The sequence below is a fragment of the Epinephelus moara genome, chromosome 22, assembly GCF_006386435.1.
Source record: "Epinephelus moara isolate mb chromosome 22, YSFRI_EMoa_1.0, whole genome shotgun sequence".
Taxonomy (NCBI): Eukaryota; Metazoa; Chordata; class Actinopteri; order Perciformes; family Serranidae; genus Epinephelus; species Epinephelus moara.
Window position 1 is genome coordinate 1,343,158 of NC_065527.1, and position 24,311 is coordinate 1,367,468.

Below are 24,311 nucleotides of genomic sequence, written 5' to 3' on the forward strand. Positions count from 1 at the left end.
TTTCCATGCATGGACGGCTGCTTTCCTACACAACAGTGAATGGCTTACTCAGTTTGTGAAGCCACTGTTGAGTTGCTACTTGCCAATTAGCTCAGAGCGGTAGATGACTGTCTTAGGTTCCAGAGGTTGCTCAGAATTGCCTAAAAATGCCCGGACCCGACCCATCGCTGCGCAGCAGCTATAATTATTTTAGTGTTTGAAATACATGGATCAGATCAACAACCTTCTGCTCCCTGAGCTCCTGCCACAACCTGAACTTGTTAATCGACTCCACTCAGAGTGCTTTGACACTCCTTGTCACATTCACACATTCACACACTGGTGACAGAGGCTACTGGAGGAGCCGGGGATCGAATCCCCAATCTTCTGATTAGTGAACAACCCTCTGACAGCCGCCCACTTGACTGTTCATGTCAGGTCAAAGGCTGCAGACAGTCTGAAGCAAACTTAATAACACGCTGCTGTAGACTCATAATTAAAACCCTTCATAATGACTTTACAGTCATTTATAACTACAGACCTGAAGGCTGATTACAAAGTGTGAGACCCACATGGGTTTATTAACAGACTGCTGACTGATAACTACGCTCAGTGGGTGATGTTGGGGGGGGGGGGGGGGGGGGGGGGGAGGGGCACCTCCCCCCTTGTTAGCAAAATGACCAGAATACGTCCCCTTGTTAACCTGCTGACCCTCTCCGTCCCCCGGGGCCAGACCCAGACCTGCTGCTGATAGATTCATAAAGGTCCCACATTGTAAGGAGTCATGTCCTCTGTTATCACAAACCATGATGAGCCGTCAGGACTGTGTTGTTATTGACAGAGGGGTTAGCATTGTCGCCTCACAGAGAGTTGGCTCCTGGTTCGAACTCTCACACCAGAGCCTTCAGGGTCGGGGAGCCTCTCTGTGTGGAGTTTGCATGTTCTCCCTGTGTCAGCGTGGGTTTCCTCCAGGTGCTCCAGCTTCCTCCCACAGTCCAAAGACATGCAGGTTAATTGGTGACTCTAAATTGTCCGTCAGTGAATGGTTGTCTGTCTGTCCCTGTAACCCTCAACAGGATTAGCAGTTACAGGATGTAATGTGTGTATTATATGTCAGTCCAGAGGCCGACCCTGTTGTGTCACATGTCAGGTCTCTTGTGATTCCGCGGTGCCGACATGCTGTGTAAAATCACACAGTGGAGCGACATGATGTTGCTGTTTGTGTAAAAATGACTGACTGCGTCACTGTGGCTGTTTCATTCATGTCTCCACTCTGAGATGTGTCTTCCCACATGTCAGCCCATCATGAGGACAATCAGCAGTCCGCTGTGTGTTGTATGTTTTAAAACACAGCATTCAGGTCATAAAATGGGTCGCAGCCCCTGAGAAATGTTCTGCCTCCTGTATGGTGGCATAACAACTGCATCTGTGTGTGTGTGTGTGTGTGTTACATACAGCCTGCACACACACACACACACACACACACACACACACACACACTGTGCTAATGGCTTCCTGCCTGCTCACTCTGGAAACTTTCCTGTTCATCTATTTCTGTTTTCACTCAACCTGAACTCCAAACGTTACGAAAGCAACTCGACATCTTTAAATTCAAATGTGATCTGAGCAGGAAAATAGACCAGAGGTGATGCGTTCAAGGACACAATAATAAATACTTTAAAACAGACGAGTAAGGAGATAAAGATGTGAAGAAGCAACAAGTGAACAAATGTTGAAGTAGCTTTAGATTATTAGAGTCTGCAACTTCTGCAGGAAATGTTTCAGCAGGTCAGGTGACACTGAGCCGCCTCTTTTTTTATTGTTATGTATTTGTTTATTCCCATGAACACAAAGAGCACGATCAGACACTGCACACAGAGTTTACCTTTTCCTCTGCTTCAGCTGTGTCCACGTCCACCTCTGACCTCCAAACACAGAACAAATCGCGCTGCCTCTGATGCCAGATCACACCTCACAGTATTAATAACTCACAAATAAATACATAAAATACAGGAAGGTAAAACAAAAAAAGAAACAGATAGACAAGTAGTGGACTATAAGAGAGCCCAGAGGAACAGAGTAAAGAGTTCTGATTGTATAAAGTCTTTAAAGTATTCAGGCTGTTCTTCTTCTACACTGTTCATATGCAACCCTGCAGAAAGTTAATGCACCAGTATGTGTGTATAACCCACGTACTTAGGAAGGCTGCAGTCACGTGACCAATGAAGGAAGGAGTCCCCATAAGAGGCCACACGCATGCCGTGTTTTTTGTGTCCTCATATTCATTGCGTTGAATGGAGATACATTGCAGGTGCATTTAAGTTCCAGAGTGACGCAACCTGAGATGAACCGGATATAAACCCCTTCACCTGTAGTGGTGGGCTCAGCATTGCAAGTCGTACTTTGAAAAAGCAAAACAAATGGTATCAAGGGATGTTTGATGTCTCAAATATATCCCTAAGCCCAAAGCACATGGCTACATTTAGGCAACAAAAACACATGATCAGGTTTAGGCAACAAAAGCACATGGTCAGGTTTACGCAAAAAAAAAAAAACATGTCGAGTTTAGGCAACAAACCCACATGGTCAGGTTTAGGCAACAAAAACACATGATCAGGTTTAGGCAACAAAAGCACATGGTCAGGTTTAGGCAACAAAAACACGTGGTCATGTTTAGGCAACAAAAGCACATGGTCAGGTTTAGGCAACAAACACACATGGTCAGGTTTACGCAACAAAAACACGTAGTCAGGTTTAGGCAACAAAAACACGTGGTCAGGTTTAGGCAACAACAAAAACACATGGTTAGGTTTAGGCAACAAAAACACATGATCAGGTTTAGGCAAGAAAAAAAACATGGTCAGGCATATCATACTACTACAATCTGTGCCATTTGGCTGCGTTATGAACTGACGGTGCACGTCAGCGTGTCATACTGCAGCAACAGGTTCCATCTGGCCGACCAGCTGCACATCATAACACTGTGATGGTTTCATCCAGCCGTGTTACAAACTAACCTAGTGACAAAGTATTTGAGGACTTTTGAATGAGACCAGGTGCAGACCGCACCAAGTAAATTTCATGTAGATCAGGTCACATAAGTCTTCCTGGACTGAGCACAACATTAGACCTGTATGAGTCACTGAACTTACCGGAGATACGAGCTCCGCAGTCGGTTCTTTGATGACATGAGCTTTCAAAGGAACATGAGACGTGAGTCATGACAACATACTGTATGACAAACAAACTGCATCAGCAAACGGGAGCAGCTGTCACGAGCTGAATGTCGCCAACAGGGACGTGATGGACATCTATACAGTGTATGAGCTCTAACTGGCTGCCGTCGCAGCGCTGTTTGTGATACTGATTTACTGTAATGTCAAATGACATGTTTTCTCACAGTGTTTGACATGATTGAGCGTTAGTGTTGGTCACATGATCAGAAATAATAACACATGTCAGAATCACATGGTGTTGTTTTCTCCAGCATCGTTCTGTTTGACCCGTCAGTAAAAATGTTTCTTACTCCTCAACTGTAATTTGTCTAACAGATGTTGAACTCTGCCCTGGGTTTCTATCTGTAAACATCTGTAAACATCTGTGAGAGGTGCCGCCGTGAGCAGAAACGTTTCTATCATCCAATCGATTTGAGATTTTCTATTTTAGAGTCTTTCACTGTCGGATGACACACACACACACACACACACACACACACACACACACACATTGTTCTGTAGTTATTCATGAGGAGCAAGGGGGCGGTGCTAAAGGGAGTGGCAGGGGGAGGGACTTATGTGTTTTTGTTTTGGCTGAGGGAAGGGGCAGACACATTTTAATGGCATTATTTTTAAATTTTGGTGATTTTCCTAATTTTGGCAATAAATTTTGGAGATTTTTAAAGAAACTATGGGATTTTTTTAAAATTTGGCGATAATATTTGAAAATAAATTTTGGCTATTTGTAAAGAAAACATGCCTTTAAAATTTTGGCAATTTCCCAAATTTTGGGAATCATTTTTATAAGTAAATTTTCACTATTTTCAAAGACAACTGATTTTCCAAAATTGGACAATAATTTTTGGAGATAAATGTTTTGAATTTTTTTCAAATTTGGGTGATTTTACAACTTTAGGCAATTCTTCTTGAGGATAATTATCTTTTGTCTTTAAAGCAAACATGCCTTTCAATTTTTGGTGATTTTCCAAATTTTGGAAATTTTCCAGATACGTTTTTGGAAATTATGTAATAATTAAATAACCAAATCTGATCTCAAATTAGTGATATTTCATCAAAATCACTTTATACTACATCTCCTTTCAAATTTGGACAAAACTAAACCATCTGCACAAACCAACCATTCACACATGAGAATGAAAAACCAAGGCTTTTTTTTTTAACTCCCAGGATTTCGTCTTTCGTCTTTAACTTTCAAACATCAAAACAACAAATAAACCTGAAGTCAGTGCTAATATAGCATTACACCAAAATACAAACAAACAAACAAAACGAGACCGAAAAGGTGTAGGCTGAAGCTTAGCTTATTACACCTACCCTTTTATAATCAGTTTCTGTCAGCTCCTAGATAATTGTATACAGAGCAGTTGAGCCAAAAAAAGAAAACATTAAATATACTTTTACATGGACCTATTATCAATTCAAACACTTACAAATACACTCATGCATTATATTAATACTTGATGAGCAAACATTTCCATTTCCAAGGCATTCCACAGATTAACCCCATAAACTGAAACACATCTTTGTTTGACATTCCTTCTGTTCTTTGTTTTTGTGAACATACAGCTTCCTCTCAGTTCATGCACACTTTGTCTTTTGTGAAACAACTTCTAGATACAGTGTGGCAGTAGATTATTATATGCCTTGAACATCAACAGTGATATTTTGAAATCTACAAGTTCATTGAATTTGAGCATGTGACAATGTATACATAATTTTAGTTTAGTTTTTAAAATCTAATAACTCATTTACGGTGGAGGGAGGGTCATGGATTTTCCACCAGTCACGCTGGGAGGCACAAGGACAAAATATTTGTAGATTCAGAGAGGGTCACACCTCAGCCACCTCCCCCTCTGATAAATAAAGAACAGTCCCTAACCTTAACCATCACAACGTAATGCCTAACCACAACCCTCTCAGCCCTCAAACAGGCCAAAATGTTCTCACTTTTCAAAAATGTCCTCGCTCTGTCATTGAAATATGTTGGTCCTCACTATGTATCATGAACAAATACACACACACATATATAAACAGTTAAACACACTGTGACAAGCTGGTGTTTTTTAAAAGCATCACTCTGATTGGTTCAAACTGCCCTGCATTGGATCCTTACCTCAAAAGGCTGTAGTGAATGGTGGAGTGTGTGTGTGTGTGTGTGTGTGTGTGTGTGTGTGTGTGTGTTGGGGTGGGGTGGGGTGGGGTGGGGTGGGAGGTGGGGGGCATGACAACAGTTACCAAGACAACCGCAGTTCAAACAAACACAGATTTGGCTCCAAGAAAGAGGCGAGATCATGCACCTCGTATCGCTGCACAAACAGGAGCAGATGGCCGGATGATTTAAACGCGTCTGTGTGAGAAAGCCATATTGAGCGCAGTTAGCCAAACGTAAGAAGTGCGGGCCGGAGCGGCCATCGATCACAGACCTCTACACCACTCCGCCGCTCTGCCAGGCCAGCTGCACATCACACTGAACATGCTCTGATGGATCTCCAGCTGATCACCGTCCAGCACCACAAGCTGCGGCGCCCGAGAGGCCAAAAACAAACCAAGAAAAAAAGCAACTGCGTCATCAGTTAGAGAGCAGAGCAGAACATTTCTCAGGCTTCCTCCGGAGCTGCGGCGATGATTTAGGATGATTGAATGTGTTTCTTGGCCCTGCGGTGCTGGAAGTCGACGGCAGGTCCCAAAGGTTCACAGTGGGATGAGGATGGAAGGGGATTTAGAGGGGGGGTGGGCAGATACTGCAGCTACAGTGTCCCATTTGAATGTGTTGGTGATTTCCCCTGAGTGTCGGGGTTAATCAATGAGTCAGCTGCGAGGAATGCGGCTCTGGATTACGCTGGGCCCGCTTTACAAACCAATCTGTTTGATTCAGGACTGAAGTGGGCAGCTTCCTCCGTGCAGCTTGTTACTGAGCCTGTTGACTCAGTGTCATTAGGTGAGGAGAGGAAATCCAGCTCACACCTCGGCAGCCTCCCTTAACTCCACGGCGATGGATTTTACCATCACAGACAGGATGTGGACCGTCGGTTGCTAGGAAACAGCTTGGGTCCAAGTTTAAACCCTGTCAGATATTGATGTCGGCAAACACCAGAGCACGAAATTACACAGAGCCCGTTTCAGATGTTTATGATTGTAACTCAAATGGTTTCTGACCTTCATCACGACCCCCTGACGCAGCTGTTCCAAACACACGGAGCCGTTTAATGAAGCAGCGTTTTCTTCCCATTTTTCAAAACTTTAATTTACCCCACAAATGAAATTTAGACGGAGTGCCTCATTACTTGATTAAAAATATCTCTTTATAATTGATTTTACACTCAATCCAGACGACTGAATATGAAAACATTCGGTGGGCCGTTTTTTTAACGGCTTCATTACTTTGAATTGAAGGGGTTTTTTTAATCCGAGGCTGTTAAAGCCACTTCCTTTTACTACCCTGTGAAATTACTTTTAACTTTGCTGTTGCTGTAATTATGATTGAATCTCTGAGGTTCATTCAAAAGGCAGCGCTGTGCCATTTCAAAAGTGTTGGTGCCCTGCTGCATCTGCTCCCCATCAGGTGACCTGCGCTCGTCATATGAGAGAAAATCTTTTATAATCACTGACCCTTTGAAACCTGGAGCGACATCACTTTATTCTGCTGCGTTCAGACGCCCTTCACAAGTATTTAAACCTTTCAGTCCTCAGCAAAAGGATTTGATGTCTTTTGAAAACATGGGAAAAAGGCAACGAGCAACTTGGCAAGAAATGTTACTTAAACTGCAAGAAGTTAGATTTGTAAATTATTTTTTAAAAAGCCATGGGAAAAATGAAAAGCTGCAGGAATCAAAGCAATGGGTCCCTGAAAAACACCTACATTTAGGGGTTATACAGCTGCAACAAAAAACAGTGGCAGATCCCTAAAAACACTGATGTCTCAGGGGTTAAAAACTTCAGGAAAGGGGCGCTGGTGGCTTAGTGGTAGAGCAGGCGCCCCACGTACAGGGCTGTTGCCGCAGCGGCCCGGATTCGACTCCAGCCTGTGGCCCTTTGCTGCATGTCACTCCCTCTCTCTCCCCCTTTCATGCTTGTCTGTCCTGTCCATTAAAGGCTCAAAAGCCCCAAAAAATATCTTAAAAAAAAAAAACTTCTAAAACAGCACCCACATTTGAGGGCTGAAAGTGACAGCAATATTATGGATGGGTCCCTAAAAATCCACCACGTTTAGGGGATAAAAAGCCGCAGGAAAGGCAGCTATGGTTTCCTTAAAAAACACCCACATCTGGGGGCTACAAAGCTGCAGGAATAACAGTGATGAGTCCCTAAAAAACACCTGTATTATGGGGCTAATAAGCCCCAGAAAAAACAGTGGCACTTCATTAACCCACTCAGAGGCACAGCGATGGGTGTCTAAAAAAGCACCTACATTTTGGGGCCATAACACTGCAGGAGATACAGTGGCGGGTCCCTAAAAACACCCACATCTGGGGGGTAAAAATCTGCAGCAATCACAGTGATGGATCTCTAAAAAACACCCGTGTTTAGGGGCTAAAACTGCAGGAAACACAGCTCTGCACCCCTTAAAATATACCTGTATTTGGGGGCTGAAAAGGTCCAGGAAAACAGTCCCTGAAAGAACCCATGTTTGGGGTTACAGGTTACTGAAGCACACCCACATTTAGTGCCTATAAAGCAGCTGGAAATAGAAATGCCACACGCAGACAGCAGTTTTGTTTGTTGGTCAACACATCTACTGCGTCACTTCAGAAACACTGAACATGTGAAGCGTATAAATGTGCAGATATATGGACCACATAAACAACGTAGTATCGTCACATTATCTGTGAGACTCTGTTTGTTGAGAAACATCGAGGGTATCAGTGAAAGAAAACCCCGAAACAGGAAATAGAATCAGGGAAAGAAAACAATGATGTTCTTGCAGCCGTGAGCAACAGAACACAAAACGTTTATCTCAGATATGTGTGTAATGTAGAATTAAATCAGCGTGTCGTTTCACAGAACCGTTTAAATCCATGTTTGGCGCATCGTATTTGACTCATCCTGTATCTGCATCATGATGTAACAGTGAGTGAGGTAAAGCAGTGTGTTGGTCTTCACTTTGATCAGACACACGTGTCAAATCTTTGTTTCCTTTTTCAAAACCAGAGAAAACTGAAGAATTTCCTGTTTCATTCTTTGCTCTGAAACACGTCTGTGTGGACTCAGTGACAAATGTTAATGACATGGTGACAAAAAAACAAAATCAAATCACCATCCGTCGTCCAAACATGACCGGTGAATGATTAATGTCACCACGGCGTCACCATTATCATTTAAATAGCTTATTGATCTTCCATTGACTATAGGCTGTAGATGGAAGGCGAGGAACGCTGTAGTGTGGATCAACATAATGGGGCTTGACTGGTGGGTAAATGTTTTCTCCCAGCATTACACAGAGAGACGCCGTCTCCAGACTGGTAGAGGTGACCTTGGAACGTGCCTCACCTCGCCCCCAGGCGGCGGGCTGTGCTGCAGCTCTGTGTGTCTTTACATGTAGCGTGTGCACTGAACACAGGAGCACAGGGAACAGTGTGTTTTACAATACATACTGATTATGTGTTACGTGTTCTCCCGTCCTGCAGTCAGTCTCTACACATTCATCTGTTTTATGTCTCAAACACAACAGTGAATACAAAACATACACGACACGGACTCAGTACTCAGACGCATCACACCAACAGGGACTGTGATGACTTTGTACTCAGATACATTGACTTGAATATGGAGTTGGTCCCTTTTGTAACAGCTTCAGCTCTTCTTGGAAGGTTTTCCATAAGATTTCAGAGTGTTTCTGTGGGAATTTGTGCCCATTCATTCTGTAGAGCACTGATGAGGTCAGCTGAAGGTCTGGCTCGCAATAATCTCCGTTCCAGTTCATCCCAAAGGTGCTCGATGGGGCTGAGGTCAGGGCTCCATGTCTTTATGTCCTGGCTTTGTGCACTGGGGCACAGTCATGTTGGAAAAGAAAAGGGCCGTCCCCAAAGTGTTGCCACAAAGTTGGAAGCAGAGTATCGTCCAAAATGTTTCTTCACTGGAGATGATGGGCCGAGACCAAACCCTGTACAGCCCCGTACCATCATCCCTCCTCCACCAAACTTCACAGTTGGCACAAAGCAGTCAGGCAGGTAACGTTCTCCCGGCATCTCCCAAACCCAAGACTTGGCCATGGACACCTCGCGCCACACAATGTCATGCTCACATTAACGCCAGTGGAAGCTCAGAACTCTTCAGCTGTGGAATCAACAGAGCGTTGGTGACTTTTATGCACCATGCACCTTGGCATTGGTTGACCCGGCTCTGTGATTTTACGTGGTCCCTCCCTTGGCGGCTGAGCTGATGTTGTTCCTAAACGCTTCCACTCTGCGTGGAATATCCAGCAGGGATGAAATATCACAAACTGTCTTGATGCAAAGGTGGCGTCCTATCACAGTACCACGCCTGAAGTCACTGAGCTCTTCAGAACGACCCATTGTGTATCTCAGATGTTTGAGACTGCATGACTAGGTGCTTGATTTTATTCACCTGTGGCAACAGATCTGAGTGAAACACCTGAATTCAACCATTAACAGGTGTGGCCAAATACTTTTGTCCATATAGTGTATATGCACGACAGACTGTATCTAACAGATACATTAGACTCCCAGTGTAGTACCAAACCACAGCAGCCAGTCCAATAGATTTTAAGCTCCTAACAGAGAGTCTGCAGAGCATTGAACACACGTATGTACCGACTTCAGTGACCCCCAGTGTTTCTGTTTCTGTGCACGCCATTCAAGGCATAGTTTCTAGTTTCAACAGGGAAGTGTTGTCTCAAATTACGCACAGCTGTTTTGCACTTGACAAGTGTCAAGTTTGCATTTTATTTAACCTCCTCTTCTTCGTCTATCTATCTATCTATCTATCTATCTACTTACCTACCTGCCTACCTGCTGACTGACCGACCTACCGACCTGCCTACCTTCCTGCCTACCTACCGTCCTGCCGACCTACCTACCTTCCTGCCTACCTACCTACTGATCTACCTTCCTGCCTACCTACCGTCCTGCCGACCTACCTACCTTCCTGCCTACCTACCTACTGATCTACCTTCCTGCCGACCTACCTGCCTACCTTTCTGCCTACATATCTCCCTGCCTACCTACCAACCTGCCTATCTACTGACCGACCTACTTTCCTGCCTACCTACCTTCCTGCCTACCTACCTACTGACCTACCTACTGACCTACCTTCCTGCCTATCTACCTTCCTGCCGACCTACTGACCTACCTACTGACCTACCTTCCTGCCTATCTACCTTCCTGCCGACCTACTGACCTACCTTCCTACCCACCTACCCACCTACCTTCCTGCCTACCTATCTTCCTGCCTACCTACCGACCTGCCTATCTACTGACCTACCTACCGACCTACCTTCCTGCCTAGCTACCGACCTGCCTATCTACTGACCTACCTACCGACCTACCTTCCTGCCTATCTACCTTCCTGCCGACCTACTGACCTACCTTCCTACCCACCTACCCACCTACCTTCCTGCCTACCTTTCTGCCTACCTATCTTCCTGCCTACCTACCGACCTGCCTATCTACTGACCTACCGACCTACCTTCCTGCCTATCTACCGTCCTGCCGACCTACCTACTGACCTACCTACTTACTGGCTGTCCCTCTGTCTGTGTGTCCACAGTGTGATCCAGGTGAGGCCACCAAGCTGCTGTACGACCTCCTGTACACGGAGCCCATTAAGATTGTGCTGATGCCTGGCTGCAGCTCCGTGTCCACCCTGGTGGCTGAGGCTGCTCGGATGTGGAACCTCATAGTGGTACGTAAGAACTTTTCTGTGTGTAAGGTTGATTACTTCACTAAGCATTTACTGTAACACAACACAACAGTGAGTCAAAGTGTTGGCGCTGCAGGGTGGGTCCTTCTAGGACAGAGTCCTCTGGTGTAAGGAAAGTGATACACTCACATTGTGGTTCAGAGGGGAGAAAAGAGCTGCCCACAGTGTTTAGTCGATGAAGGATCTGTGGGTACTGCTGTGTCTAAACACCACAGAGAGCACTTAGGTGAAAACAAAGAACAGAAATCACACTACAGGAGGACACTGAACACCAGAAAGAGCCAGAACTGTTCAGCTGCAGACAGCTAGCTGAGGGAAGTCACAGTCAGATTAGAGACGCAAACATGGATCTCTTGGTTACAGTTGTGATACTCATTCATTCAATCACTCATACGTGACCATACATTCAATCTTACTGGGGGTAACGAAGGACTCCCTGTGTTTAATCAGTGTTTTTGTCCAAAATCAACACGGCCTGACTCTGCTATATATAAAATATAAAATATATATTTAAAATATATAAAAATAAGAAGTTTGATACAAATGGCTTCTAGACTTCTACAATGTAGCATCCAACAGTCAGGTCAGTCAAGTCAAGTCAGGTTTATTTACTGTACATATCCCAGTATCACAGATTTGCCTCGAGGGGCTTTGTAATCTGCAGAGCGTACAACACAGATGAGTGTGTCTGTCAAGAGGTCATGATCCTGACACAGCAACATCTCTGAGCTCAGAGCAAAGTACAGCATTAATGCCATTCTGCTCTTCAGGGACTGAAAGTAAAGTGCTTTCACACTGAAAGAAGTTTCAGACATGTTCCTTCATTTTTAATATGCACTGCTATTTTTGTTAGAAAGAGCTTTTCCTCCGGTTCCAACAGTAAAACTGTGACCCACATATCTCTGTCATTGTCCACCTCATACAGCAGCACCTAAGACTGCAGGCAATCTGCAGGGACATCACGAATAACACAGTAAATTTGATTTACTGTGATCTGGATCCAGGCTGTCTAACAAAGCATGAAAACCAGCACATAGTCAGTGTCATCAGGCTAATTCAAGACACACTGTACACAGAAAAGATATGAAATTAACACAAAGACCGAGAAATCAATCCAACCTGAGTAACTGTTACAGCGCCTAACCCGATGAATGCAATATGTCGTTATGTATGAGTAATAGAAATTCCTTTTATGTCTAACTTCAAAGATTTCCTGTGATTAAAAGAGATATACAACTGTGTCATCAGAGAATGGGACTGGACCTAGAATTGAGCCTTGTGGCACACCAAATTTCATTAACATTATTATGGAGACACACGTCCACCCCATCAAGGCAACTCAGTTCACCTGTTCCTGATTACTCACAGCCAGGCAAGCTTCACTGTGACATCATCATGTTTTACAACATATCTCAGGAACACAAGGGGAGACATTTGGTCAGATACTGAATTGGTGACACCCATCGTTAAACAGAGGAGGTGGCCTACGACACCACTTATCCCCCACCAATAATGCAGTCTTGGGATCCCTCCCTAGACGACTTAACACCCATTCACACCTGGTCCCATCTGATCCTAACGACACACATGATGGGCAGGTGGGTCAACGACTCACATTGTGACCTTAACGAACATGTAAGGGTTCACACCCACACAGAGTTTAAGGCCTGCGACTCCACACAAGTCAGTTAGAACTGAAGAAGCCTCTTGGATGAGAGGCGAAACGTCTTTAAGAAACTCAAGCAGGTCCAGTTGCCTACGATACAGCACTTCTGATTACCATGACCTCCAACAAGTCAGCTGATTGTGCTGCCAGGTTAAAGATGTGTTTAATGCATCCTTGTCTTCACGGACATGAATGTAAACTGTAAGTGCAACTTGACTGGTGCACAGAGGTGTACAACTGTGTGGCACTAATTGTATTTTTTGAAGACTGACATATTGTTGTGTCCAACATTAGCTGTTCCTTTTTAATTTATGTTCTTTTTTTTGATCATCATTTCGCAGCAGTTGATGTCGTGCGGGTAACACGAGCTCTAATGTGGTTGTTTCTGTCACCCTGTGTCTCAGCTGTCGTACGGCTCCAGCTCTCCGGCTCTGTCCAACCGCCAGCGTTTTCCCACCTTCTTTCGCACTCATCCGTCTGCCACGCTGCACAACCCCACTCGAGTGCAGCTCTTCCAGAAGTGGAAATGGACCAAGATCGCCACCATTCAGCAGACGACAGAAGTCTTCACATCAGTGAGTCGTAGAGAATTATAAGATACCACTCGTTGGAGGGTACTTTACAGATTGTGTTGCAGTATCCCAATTTACAAAATTTCTTCCGAGCTTTAACAGTGATTGTCCAATCACAGCCTGTCATGTCAAGCATGTCAAGGATTTCTGTGCATGTTGAAGCGGTGTGTACGAGGCTCTGTTCAGAGAGGCACTCTGTATTTTAAAGTTTCAGCAGACTATCTTGTGTTAAGTTACAAACATGATTGGAACGCTTTGTTCTTTCAGATTGTGTTCCAGAAGTATTCATTCATTTTTCTCATTTCCTATCTCTCTCCCCTCCTTTATCTCCCCCATCTCCTCTCTCGTCTCCCCTCCCCTGATTGGTTTCTCTCTGCCTCTCTCTTGTCACCTGCTGTTTTATCTGTTGGTATCATCACCCACGCTCCCGCCATCATCTTTCTAAACCACCAACTCATCTTCCCCCTCGCTACTTTGCTCCGACTTCAATTGCTGTTTACTGTTCTTCAAATTTCTTTTTGCAACCTACCGTTCCATTATCTCTCCCACGCCTATTTTGGTTGCCATCTCTCTCGTCCTGTCATCTTCTGCACGCTCATTATTGTGTGCATGTCTCTCTGTGTTTGACAGACTCTGGATGATCTGGAGGAGAGGGTGAAGGAGGCAGGGATTGAAATCAGCGTTCGTCAGAGCTTCCTCACCGACCCTGCTGTGGCTGTTAAAAACCTCAAGGTACCAGATCCCTTTATTCTTCTTACACATAGCAGGCAGCTGAATGCCAATCAGTTGGCCTTGTCTGGCCCGGTCACCACAGAGAGCTACTGGATACTTGGCAACAATAGCCCAGAGATTACAGAAGCAGAGTCCTGCCCAGAATGAGAAGTGATTCAGCTGCATCTCTGTGGTTCCAGCTGCCCAGTGGCCCAAACTGAAGCCAGTACTGAAGATCTCTCAGATACAGCACCATTAATGATCACCAGAATATGTTCATCTCCAAAGCGATCCATTCACAACACATACTGGTTTCAGTATGTGTTGTATCTTACTCTTTGATGAAGCATCCTCAGCACCATGTGCGCTCACCCACTCTCTCTGAAGCCTTTGATTCTGGGTGCTTCTCAGAGTCAGGGGTGTTTCCTTGGTAACACAGGTCCTTCCAAGCAGAATGTACGTGCTACTTGGCCGTCAGATGTAGTCCGTGTAGTGTGTTCAAATGCAACTGACACAGGGCGACGTGAGGCGACGTGAGGCGACGCAGACGACGCAACAGTTGGCTTTCGTCGCCACCAGGTCTTTGATGTTGGTTTGGTGTGTCTGCACCTTAAGACACACCTTCAAGCAGGTAGCACTGTTGTCATGGAAATGCAAATCCCTGCTGTGCTGGGCTGACGGCCTGAACCAAACCAAACCAAACCAGCTCATTACTGTCGAAGGGGAATTAGACTGTCCTATCCAATAAAGGAAAAAAGCCAAAAATAATCTTAAGAAAAAGAATAATGACATTTTCTTTATTTATCATTGTTGTCGGCCTAAATTCCCACGTTCTCTGACTGTAAACATGTGCAGCTTCTGCACTGAATTTAAAAACAAAGTTTAAACATTTAATTGACTAAAATGTGTCACACGTCTTCAGTCTGGTGCCTTTTCCAAACCTGAACAGCGATGGCTCGTCTTCAGCCTCTCTAGCGAGGTTAAGGTAAAGTAAAAAGTAAAAGTCTCAGAGGGAAATATAGAATTTAACAGTGAGTGGACGGATGTGTTTGCTTTCACCAGAACAAACAAATCATAACTACCCCCCTGCAGAGGAGCCATCTTGTGGTAAAATGTATGTTGAATGCTCATTTAGACCAATTTCTAATGTCGGTAGGCTAACTCAGACTGAATACGCAGTGTTATTATGAGGCTCAGATATGTTCTGCAGCTCCAGGCAGATTTGTTTTTTAATTATTTTTGATCATTAGGAGACCTTTGGGCAGACTGCATCACCACAGAGGAAGAAGTTAAAGCATGGTTCTGTTTTTCAGCCGCGAGCAGCGACACACGGAGCCGAGCTGAAACCTGAGTGTGTCGGATTCTTTTTATTTTATTTTATTTTTTTAATGAGTCTGATTTGGAGTCTGCACAAAGGTTTTAATGGAAGGAGCCACTGAGCCTCTGTCTTTCCTCTATCCTTCCTTTCCTTCATTGTCTCCTTCCTCCACCTGTGTCAGCCTGAATCACTCTCTTCCTGGCACACACACACACACACACACACACACACACACTTTACAGTGACCTTGCTCAGCATGCCGGCCTAGTTTTGGTGTGCAAGATTAATTGGCCAGAAACCATGGTAACAGCATGACTGTAACCTGCTGCAGAGGAAGTGTGGTGCAGGGGCTGCTGGGTGGTGCAGGAGCTGCTGGGTGGTGCAGGAGCTGCTGGGTGGTGCAGGGGCTGCTGGGTGGTGCAGGAGCTGCTGGGTGGTGCAGGAGACGAGGGTCAGCTCCTGGTTTCTATCCACACTGCTGGGACTTTAACTTTTCATCTTCACCCTGTATGTGACATCATCCTTCTTCTTTTTCTCCCTCCAAGCGCCAAGACGCCAGAATCATCGTCGGCCTGTTTTATGAAACGGAGGCCAGGAAAGTCTTCTGTGAGGTAACGTGCTCTCCTGTTCACACACACACGTTCATCTGTGACACACTTGGCTCACATGAATTTAAAATATCAGAAACACATAACAAAGTGCCTGAATTTAAGACGCTTAAAAAAGTTCATGTTGAGTTCCAGTTTCAAAGTTTTGTGTCATCTCATGTCACAGTGACGGCTTGGGCACCAAATGTGCGACTCTGCTCGATCAAAACAAAATCAGACTTCATCACTTTTTAAATATTTTCTTTCTGTCAGTCAGATCAAAGTTTATAAAAGTTATGACCGTCCCATCGTGGACACACAGATGCTGTGACTCATCGTCTCAGAGGATGTGACGGATGTTCGGTTGTCCATCAGACGGTTCATCAAACATTACGTCACTGTGACACAAACTGAAGAGCAGCTCAGTGTTTCCAGAATGTGATTTATTATCCAGAGTTGAAGCTGTGGCGTGTTTCCTGTTGACTTCTTTTGTAAACATGCTTCCTGTCTGTACACGTCACATCCTCCTCCGTCCACTCACCGCTCCGTCGTCCTCCTGCAGGTGTACAAGGAGAAGCTGTACGGGAAGAAGTACGTGTGGTTCCTCATCGGCTGGTACGCAGATAACTGGTTTAAGATCAAGGACCCGTCTATTAACTGCACCGTGGAGCAAATGACGGAGGCCGTGGAGGGTCATGTGACCACTGAGATCGTCATGCTCAACCCAGAGACGGTGCGCGGAGCCTCCAACCTGGTAAGACAGGCGTGATCTTGTCATGTAGCTCATCAGTGGTGCTCAACAGAAACATCTGCAGCTGCAGAGGCTCATGGGAGTTTATCATAAATGCACTAATGCAGTTTTTATATTTTTGCTATAGCAGCATAAAAACGTCTTTAAAGCAGCATCAGTGTGTTTCCTCAGGATCATCCTCAGTTTCCTCTGCAGCCACACACCTGCTATCAAGTGTTTCAGTGATGCCAAAGCAGCGGTCGGCTGTCGTTTCACACAGTGACGCCTCAGCTTGTTTTTATAGGGGGGCAGATTGGGTGGCGCCAAAACCAAAAGCCTACACTGAACTTCAGAAAATGTATAATGCTGTTGAAGTTTGTATGTGAGAGTAAAGATACTGATATACTTTGTTTCTATGTCTCTGTGCCAGCAACACACGTGGCTGGTTTTTCGTGTTGTCTGTTCGTACAGACATTCTTCAAATTTGGCACAAATGCCCACTTGGACTCAACAATGCTGATTAGTTGTTGGTGGTCAAAGGTCAAGATCAGTGTGACCTCATCTGTCTCATTTTCGCGAACGTAATATCTCAAGAATGCTTTGAGGGAATTACTTCTGAAATTTGGCACGAATGTTGACTTGGACCCAACGACAAACTGATTGGATTTTGGTGATCAAAGGTCAAGGGTATGTGACTTCATCTGTCTAACCCATTAAACACACAGTAAACACACATTAAACACACATTAAACATGGCTTAATAGAGACAGTGTCAAACACAAATCAGCTTCACTATAACTCGCAGCATTCACAGACAAACACTTGTCTTTATCTGGACACATTTTCCCCACAAATACAACATGCTAACGTTATTAGCACAAGCCTATGGCATTTTACATTGTATAAATTAGCCTAGCAGCTAGCAGAGATTTCCTCTGCTCATATGAAGCCAGGATAAATCACACACAAGACTTAAAATGCTATTTTTGTGGAGGCTTTATTGTCTTCACAATTTATTGTTTCTTATCTGTGAAATTAAAGTAAATCAAAGCTTTGTTTCCACTGAGGGAAATGGTTTCAGCTTACGGAGACAGACAGGAGGTCTGCGTCACTGTGACACGGTGGAGTTACATTTCTGGGAAGGTGCACATCAGGCTACAGTGTAGGGTACGGCGTAGGCTCTACATTGATGCAGGGGAATAACTTCCACCAGCATGCTGATGTGACAGGATGGCTCTTTCCATCAGTGTCTGACGCCAGAAGCCACCGACCAAGAGCCGGTGTTTAACGACTTCAGAGTGAGACCGGGTTGTTTCAACAGAACTAAACTTTAGTCAGATGCACTTCATCCATCCTTCAAAGAGCTGGAGGCATTTCTCCTTTAATAAAGCAGATATATGAGGCTGGTAGCAAAGCAACAGAGGTGAATATTTGATATTCTTACATTGGAAGATGTTCCCTTTATTTCTGTGTGTGAAACCTTTATTTGACCTGACCTGAATGTGGCTGTCATTTATGTTGGAGGAGTGTTTTGCTGCACAGGTGCTTGCTGGGTAGTGCTTCCAGGATCCTGCTCTGTATGCTGCTGCTGACACTAAAACTCCATTAAAACACAGAGGGTAGACTTTTATTAACGCTGCGAGCGTGTTATCTGCCGGCCCTGTTGTCTGGAAGTTCTGTCTGAGTGAGCAGGGGAGCACTTGAGATGCAGGAATGGCCTCTTATTGATCAAAGTGCGGTGAAGTGATACTGGCTGTGTGAGGCGCAGACATCATCCAGGGAGGAGGAAAAAAAACAGGTTGCTGCGTCTCGCTTTCATCTTCACATCTGAATGTGTCTGAACAGAGCACACTGATCACCAATCACACTCTCTCTGGCTCTGATTCTGACAGTGTGATGGGCTGACCACACATCTCATCACTGAAGTCAATGATGCATTTTATATAGTCTTAATATTGACAGCATTTAGGGCTCAGTTGGCAGAGTGGGATGGCCATTAATTGTAGAGGTGGTGGTTTGATGCCAGAGCTCCTCTTAACCACGTGTCCTCGAACAAGACACTGAATCAGAGTCCTGCACACGTCCATGTTTGGGTGTCCATAAAGTACCCGTCATCATGTCTAAGTCAAACCTGCACCCATGATCAAACCCCCCCAGGCTCCAGTCCCTCACATGAAGCTGGTTCTCCGTTCTTGAATTGGACGTCTCTTTGACTGGATGGTGAAAACATTCAATCACTGCCAGGTTAGGAAACATGTTAGCATGCTCCTTCCACCACCATCAAACCTCCAAAGGATCCTCCTTGGGTGTCTTGAACTCCATGTAGGCTGCCACCTCATCCTCGGGCTGCAAAGTTTCATGGCTAGAGTCCTCCACGTATGACAAAAGAAATGTAAATCCCATTAGACACACAAGTCTCTGTCATGATTGTGATGTTATGTAGCTCAGTGAGCAACATCTGAAACAGATTGAGTTTTACAGTAAAACAGTAACGGAGGATTCGAAAAACAAAGTGAAATTTCTCGTAGATATAATGAGCTAAAAGACAAATTCTCATCATTTGGGAGAGAGCCATGAGATAAGAGGGAGGATTGTTATGTAAAGAGGACACTGACTCTGCCTGAGATCCTGAGGCAGGAGATCCACAGCTGAGCCAGCCAGACAACAAATACCTGGTCTCCCTCGCAGCCCTGCGGTCCGCTGCAGGAACCTAAGAAACCGTAACGTGACGTGTAGCCATCATCACGTTGTCTCTGCATGCCTGAGCAGGACCACAACCTGGGACTAAACGTGGACATTGCTCATTAGGTGATACTAAATGCAAGTTCCAGTTTCTGTCGGAGGTTGCCAGAGTTCTGTCTGAAATAGTTGGTCAAGCAGATGTGACATAACATCACAACAAAGACGACGACAACACTCACGAACATTTATTCACTGTGCAGAGTGAGACATCCAGGACTTTAACAAAGACAATAAGTGGAGAGCATTTGGTGGACAACCAACATGTCCAGGTCCTGACTCCTCAACGTAATGTCATAAAACAGTTTGTATGATATCCTACGAATTCACACCCCGCAAATGACTTTCTCAACATAAAGTTACGCAATTAATGTAAAGTTACTGTGGTTAGGAAAAGAAACACGGTGAAGACGTTCCTTAAACTGACTCGAAAGTCTGTCATTTTGTGACCCATCAACTGCCCCAACCTGCCTCCTTACAAGCACTCGGGAATGCTTCCTTGTTTACTGCTGTCAGTGCATCAGTCACGTGATCACAGCTTTTCAAAATACTTAGGATATGTATGAATTTTGGTGCATTGCTTTTCGTTGGAAAACATATGAAAGTTTTGTGAGGGCAGCCTGCCCTTGTAGCCTGTTCAGACCATCCTGATGACGTGAGCTCACTGTTCTGTCTCAGGGTCTGTATCAGTCTGGACTCACTGCTGCCCTGAACAATTGCCAGAAGTTAAAATCCAATCATGGCCAATCAGGGGTCTGCGCCATAGTTGACAATGTAAGCAGCCAATCAGGGACGTTGTTGTTGATGATGTAAAATGCAGGCCGCAGCCTGCAGAACAGTAATGGTGCCTCCCAAAGCAGCAAGTTCTAACTAAGTAGAGTAAACATAGCGATAAGTGAAGTTATTGCAGGAGTAGAATAGTCTTCGCTGTTCTTCTGACTGGATTTGTCAAATTTGATTTATCAGCTCGCTCCACTGCGATGAACAAGACGCTCTCTGGTGTTTTGTTATGCTGCCTGGCTGAAGGAGTTTATCAAGGTGAGTACTACCGCTAATTCAAAGTGTTTAGGGCGGCACCGAGTCCAGACTGATACAGCATGTTGAGCTCACATCACCAGCATGGTCTGACCAGCATACCTCCCTTGTGGCGAGGAGGCACTTCAGAGAGAGCTTTAGTCTGCAGTTAAAAACCAAAAGGTGATGTTGTTTGTGACTCAGATGTTTGAGCTCCGACATTTCCCAGACTCATCATTTCCTGTCGTCTCTCTGTTATCAGCTCTCTGACAAAGGCATAAAATGCCGATAGCAATAACAGGTGTACAAGGAAGTGTCTCAGTGGTTGAAATAAAGATACAACACAAAGAATGGCAGCACAGTGGAGCAAACTGACAAACCACAGAGTGGTTCTCTGTGCCTTTTTGGGCCACTGACTGGTTTGTGTTGGCCCCAGCTGCGACTTGCACTCAGTGTAATGGTTGAAAAGGTTGATTTACGTTTGTCTTCTTTTATTTTTGCTTCTCTAGATATTCTCAACAAATCAATCAATAAGAAAACAGACCCGGACTCCACTTCAGTTTTTAACGACATGAAGCATCTTTATTTTTTTCTAATGTCCTAAAGTCCTAACAGTCCGCACATTTTTCACTCTTCAAAGTTTGTAAAGACAAAAAGTATCTTACTATATAACTCTCGACCTGATTGAACTCCTTAAGGTCTTGGGATCAAAGCAGAGATTTGGTCTGAGAGAAGCCCAGTTGTGGTCACCACAAAGCAGCAAGCTGCACCTAGAGGGCGGTTAGATCACACACTCTTTTAGCTGAAGTCAAGGCAAGCAGCAAAGCTGTCTGGAATGACAACGCCTTCAGAGGGGAGCACTTCTTAGGACTGAAAGGATCCTTCAGGAAGACCTCGAGCAGCAGTGGCAGGTCCGATCACAGTAAAGAGGCTGTATCATCTCCTGACCCCCTGCAAGAATGTTTCACGAGATCGTAGGCAAAGACTGGTCTGTTTCTTGCTCTGCAGCTACTTACTTCACTTGCCTACCAAGCAGAACAGATCTCACTGTGGTCTCTTTAATGCTGCATATTCAAAAGCCACAGTTTGCAAAATACAGTAGAAGGCAGAGAAGAACCTCGTATCAAAGTTAAAAGTTCAAGTTATGGGAAGCCCCGGGTTACACGGTTTGAAGTTCCTGCAGTGGGAAAAGGATTTTAGTCAGGCCCAGATGATTCCAAGCAGCGCCCAGGCTTGTGGGGAATCTGCAGATCAGAGATATAAGCAGCTGCAGATCTGTGCAGACCATGAAAATGTGTAATAAAAGCTTAAAATCAATTCTATAAATGACAGGTAACCAGTGGAGGTTACCTCTCTCACGTAGGAGCTGGAGGAATACGACGTATGAGCTGTCAGTCTTGACTAAAGACACGTTCCCTCACAGTTATGGCCCTTTATCAGAGCGGTGTGATGTGACACATCTGGTGACAGACATACTGTATCTGGTGAAAAGGTATTAAATCATTCCTGCTTTGTCCTTTATTTTATCCAGAATAGAGCCGAAACACTTCGATACAAGACGGTCCAATTCAGTCCATCGGCACGTCTATCGGCACAGATGATGTACTAAGATGATTGATCATTGATGGCAACTTTATGATGGCAATGACATTTTATGATCATTGGCTCACTGCTCGGTACATCACTAGCCCCCCCCCCCCCCCGTCCTGCTCATGTTGTCTTATATGTGTGCTGCTGCTGGCTGCACAGCTGGGCGCAGCAGGTGTAGTACAGCAGCGTGTCCTGGACGCTCTCCAGATGCTCCTGTCAGCGTCAGATCCAACGTGACTGGGACATTTATTATCTTCCACTGAGCCTCACAGTGCAGCACAAAGAAAGTGAGTACAGCGTCAGTTCAGTCAGGACACGATTGTGAGCTCAGCTCACATTCCAGCTACATCAGCTGATCTCCAGCAGCCCGATCAACTGATGGATCACCTGATTCATGGAAGGGAGTCAGCTGATAGATCACATGATTCCTGTCTATGCAACCAATAGGCAAATCTCATTCAGGGTGCCCTATTTAAACTGCTCTGGCCTGCCTACTTTTGCTGCTTCCTCTGCAAGCTGCTTTGCAACCCGCCTCCATCCCAGCTCCTCCTTTTCATGCTGTCTCTGTTCTGTTCCCGGGGGGTCTTTGCTGCTGCTTGAGCCCGGTCTCACTCCGAAGTCATCAAAATCCGGGGCTTGGACAGTGATGTGCAGCGTCAGATACCAATGAAGAAAGGCGTCCTTTAACCTCAGAATGATACGGGGCCGGTTGCCATTATAGTTTAACGGCGCCCGTCGGTGTCAGGGGGAAACGCAGCGGACAAGGACGAAAGTTAAGACAGCGAAAGACAGAGTGGGGCGGGCAGGAGTGGTGGTGGATGGGTCCAACGAACAGCGACTTTCATCCGAGAGAAGATTCTAAAGCCAAACCCTATTCTTTTTTCCAAAACCCAACTATGTGTTTTTTGAAAACAGACAATGCATGTAACAGGCTGAAGTTGACACGGCATCCCAGGACGTCAACAACCAACACACCCAGGGTACCTTGGACGTCATATGTGGACGTGGAAAGTCCATGACCAAACGTGGACATGTGACGAGGTCACAGTGAGGATGAGTTAGCTGCTCTCCCTGCCTTAAGCTTTCCATGAAGGCGCATGGAAGGGCAGAGAGGTTTGCTCTCTTGGCCTTAGGCTTGGCGTAGGCCCAAGAAAAGGCAGATGATACTGCAAATGGAAATAAAGTTTTCTTTGACTGAAGTATAGTTGTTGCAAACATCCAAAAATATTTAGGGCAGATGCTTCACCAATAAAAGATGTCAATACAACACAGGAAGTAGGGTGTACACCCTGACTGGACTAATCTGAAGAAGAGCTTTAGCTCAAAGGGTCATTTGTGGATGTGCCAATAAATTGCACTTATGGGAGTTACAGTGTGTGGACCTTTCCTCGTGTTCCTTATTGCTTATCCACAGAAAATGTCGCCCCCTGATGTTTTGGAGCATATTGCCATGAACAGTGTGGTGAGCATAACACCTCTGTGTTGCAGCTCACATGTCTTGTGCACGTTTAAACAAAGTTTAATCAGGGCACTCTGAGCCGTCAACTGGGTCGCATCTAGTAACTGGATAGTTGGTGTGTTGTTTGGGTGGGGTTTTGAATTCAATGTTTTTCCATATCAAAAGCTGTGTGCTTAACGTCAACTCAAATCCAGTAGGATCAAACAGTAGAAGCCCATACTGAAGGTCACACCTGTGTTTTTTATATAAATGGTAAAAACCTGTTTCCATAGGATTTTTCATGATAAACAACAGATGGTTTTTTTTCTAATAAAAGCTCTTTATAATTAAAACAGAGGGGGGTTTCAGAGGCTGTGTCACGAGAGACAGTCTGAAACGAAGGTGATAATTGTCCTCACTTCAGGCTCAGGTGTTAGAAGAGCTGACAAGCTGAGAAGCTCTGCTTCACATGATGATGTAATGCCTTCGGTTTCAGCAGGTAAAAGAGTTTCTGATGGATTAAATCAGTAGACTGAGGCACATGGGCCGACCATGTGACTGCCATCCCAGAGGCCTTACTGTATGTATACTACGTTCTGTGGTTTCATCAGTCTGAAGTTTGATCAGACACCAGAGCACTGCTCAGAGATTTCAATCAATCAATCAATCAATCAATTTTATTTATAAAGCCCAATATCACAAATCACAATTTGCCTCACAGGGCTTTACAGCATACGACATCCCTCTGTCCTTATGACCCTCACAGCGGATAAGGAAAAACTCCCCAAAAAAACCCTTTAACGGGGAAAAAACCGGTAGAAACCTCAGGAAGAGCAACTGAGGAGGGATATCC

The 24,311-nt window shown here is 44.9% G+C and overlaps 1 protein-coding gene across 1 annotated transcript in view; it reads left to right on the forward strand.

Annotated features, from left to right (window-relative positions):
• Positions 1 to 24,311, forward strand: part of gabbr1b (gamma-aminobutyric acid (GABA) B receptor, 1b) — a 208,197-nt gene that overhangs the window by 72,654 nt on the left and 111,232 nt on the right. The window contains exons 8-12 of the mRNA XM_050035420.1: positions 10,941 to 11,075; positions 13,164 to 13,334; positions 13,962 to 14,063; positions 15,906 to 15,971; positions 16,510 to 16,701. Of these exons, the coding sequence (XP_049891377.1) occupies positions 10,941 to 11,075; positions 13,164 to 13,334; positions 13,962 to 14,063; positions 15,906 to 15,971; positions 16,510 to 16,701 (666 nt within the window). The remainder of the gene's footprint in view (positions 1 to 10,940; positions 11,076 to 13,163; positions 13,335 to 13,961; positions 14,064 to 15,905; positions 15,972 to 16,509; positions 16,702 to 24,311) is intronic.